Raw genomic sequence first — 1094 nt, 5'->3', positions numbered from 1 at the left:
CTGGTTGTACAGTCTAAAATCAGAATATAATTTGGTTAAAGTCAACTGTTACAAGTTGAAACTAGCTGATGAATTCAAGAGCATAAAACACAGTAAAATAAATAACCAGAACAAAAGTATGCATGCTGAATGAAATAAATTTATTAGGAGACTAACAGCAAAACCCCTTCCTACCCATACCCAATTCATAGTACGTCCATGTAGAAGTTAATAATCCATGAGAAGAGCAACCTTGGGAGAAAAAAACTTGCTTCACTGCAGAAATTCATGGATGGCAGAAAAATATATCTTGCTTCCTTTGGCTGCAGATGACTATCATCAGTTCAACATTTTAGTGACTCGCCCAGCATCATAGAAGATGAGGACCACAGCAGGAAGTCAGCGAAAAGATGGAAGACATATTGCCCATGCCCATTGGGACACAGGAAGACAGTCATTGCTCTTCAGGTTGTTCTATGCACTGAGAGTTGATTGGGAGTTCCATAGTTGCTGGAGCCGTTGGTTCATTAGTAGGTGCTGTAGCCAAAGCCAGAGCCAGAGCCCCATGGCCTGCAGAAATTGCCACCATAGCAACCACTCATGTCGTTGAAGTTGCTACCACCAAAACTGTAGCCCAGGGAGCCGTAGCCAGTGCATCCAAAACCATAGTTCAGGGGAGAACCAAGAGGCACAACACAGTTCAGGGGGGTGGCTCTGAAGTTCCTGTGAAAGTTGGTCCCATAGCAAGGATAGCCTGGGAAGTAGTTTCCACAGCAGAAGAAGCGAGTCATGGTAGCAGAAGCCTAGAAGGATTGGGATGGACTGTGAAGAACAAGACACCCAAGTGCGAATGAAGGTCTCCTTCTGCACAGGGCTTTATATACCTCAAGCTGGTGGACACAACATGCCAATCTAAACACCTTCCCACTGATTTGCATAAGTAATTTCATTATTCTCTAATAAAACACAAATAAAGGAACCCACAGACTCATTCCCCACATTTTTGTTGGCTTTTCTGGGTTCTAACTTCAAAGCTAGCAACCATACTTGACATGACGCAATTGAATTCTTTTTGTCAGTGTCCCAGAGTTTAACTACTGTTCTCATTGCATCAT

The 1094-nt window shown here is 43.1% G+C and overlaps 1 protein-coding gene across 1 annotated transcript; it reads right to left on the bottom strand.

Moving 5' to 3' along the window:
• Nucleotides 1–437: 437 nt before the first annotated feature.
• LOC128567205 (keratin-associated protein 7-1) lies at nucleotides 438–798 on the bottom strand. The gene has a single exon (XM_053564214.1). It carries the CDS (start codon nucleotides 768–770, stop codon nucleotides 507–509), a length of 264 nt encoding a protein of 87 aa, XP_053420189.1. The 5' UTR covers nucleotides 771–798; the 3' UTR covers nucleotides 438–506.
• Nucleotides 799–1094: the final 296 nt, after the last annotated feature.

Source organism: Nycticebus coucang, chromosome 16 (genome assembly GCF_027406575.1).
Source record: "Nycticebus coucang isolate mNycCou1 chromosome 16, mNycCou1.pri, whole genome shotgun sequence".
NCBI lineage: Eukaryota > Metazoa > Chordata > Mammalia > Primates > Lorisidae > Nycticebus > Nycticebus coucang.
Note: the sequence above shows the minus strand (reverse complement) of the source record. Positions and strands in the feature narration are given on the sequence as shown.

Coding starts and splice junctions, on each gene's coding strand:
- LOC128567205 (XM_053564214.1), bottom strand. CDS start 770: ATGACTCGCTTCTTCTGCTGTGGAAACTACTTCCCAGGCTATCCTTGC.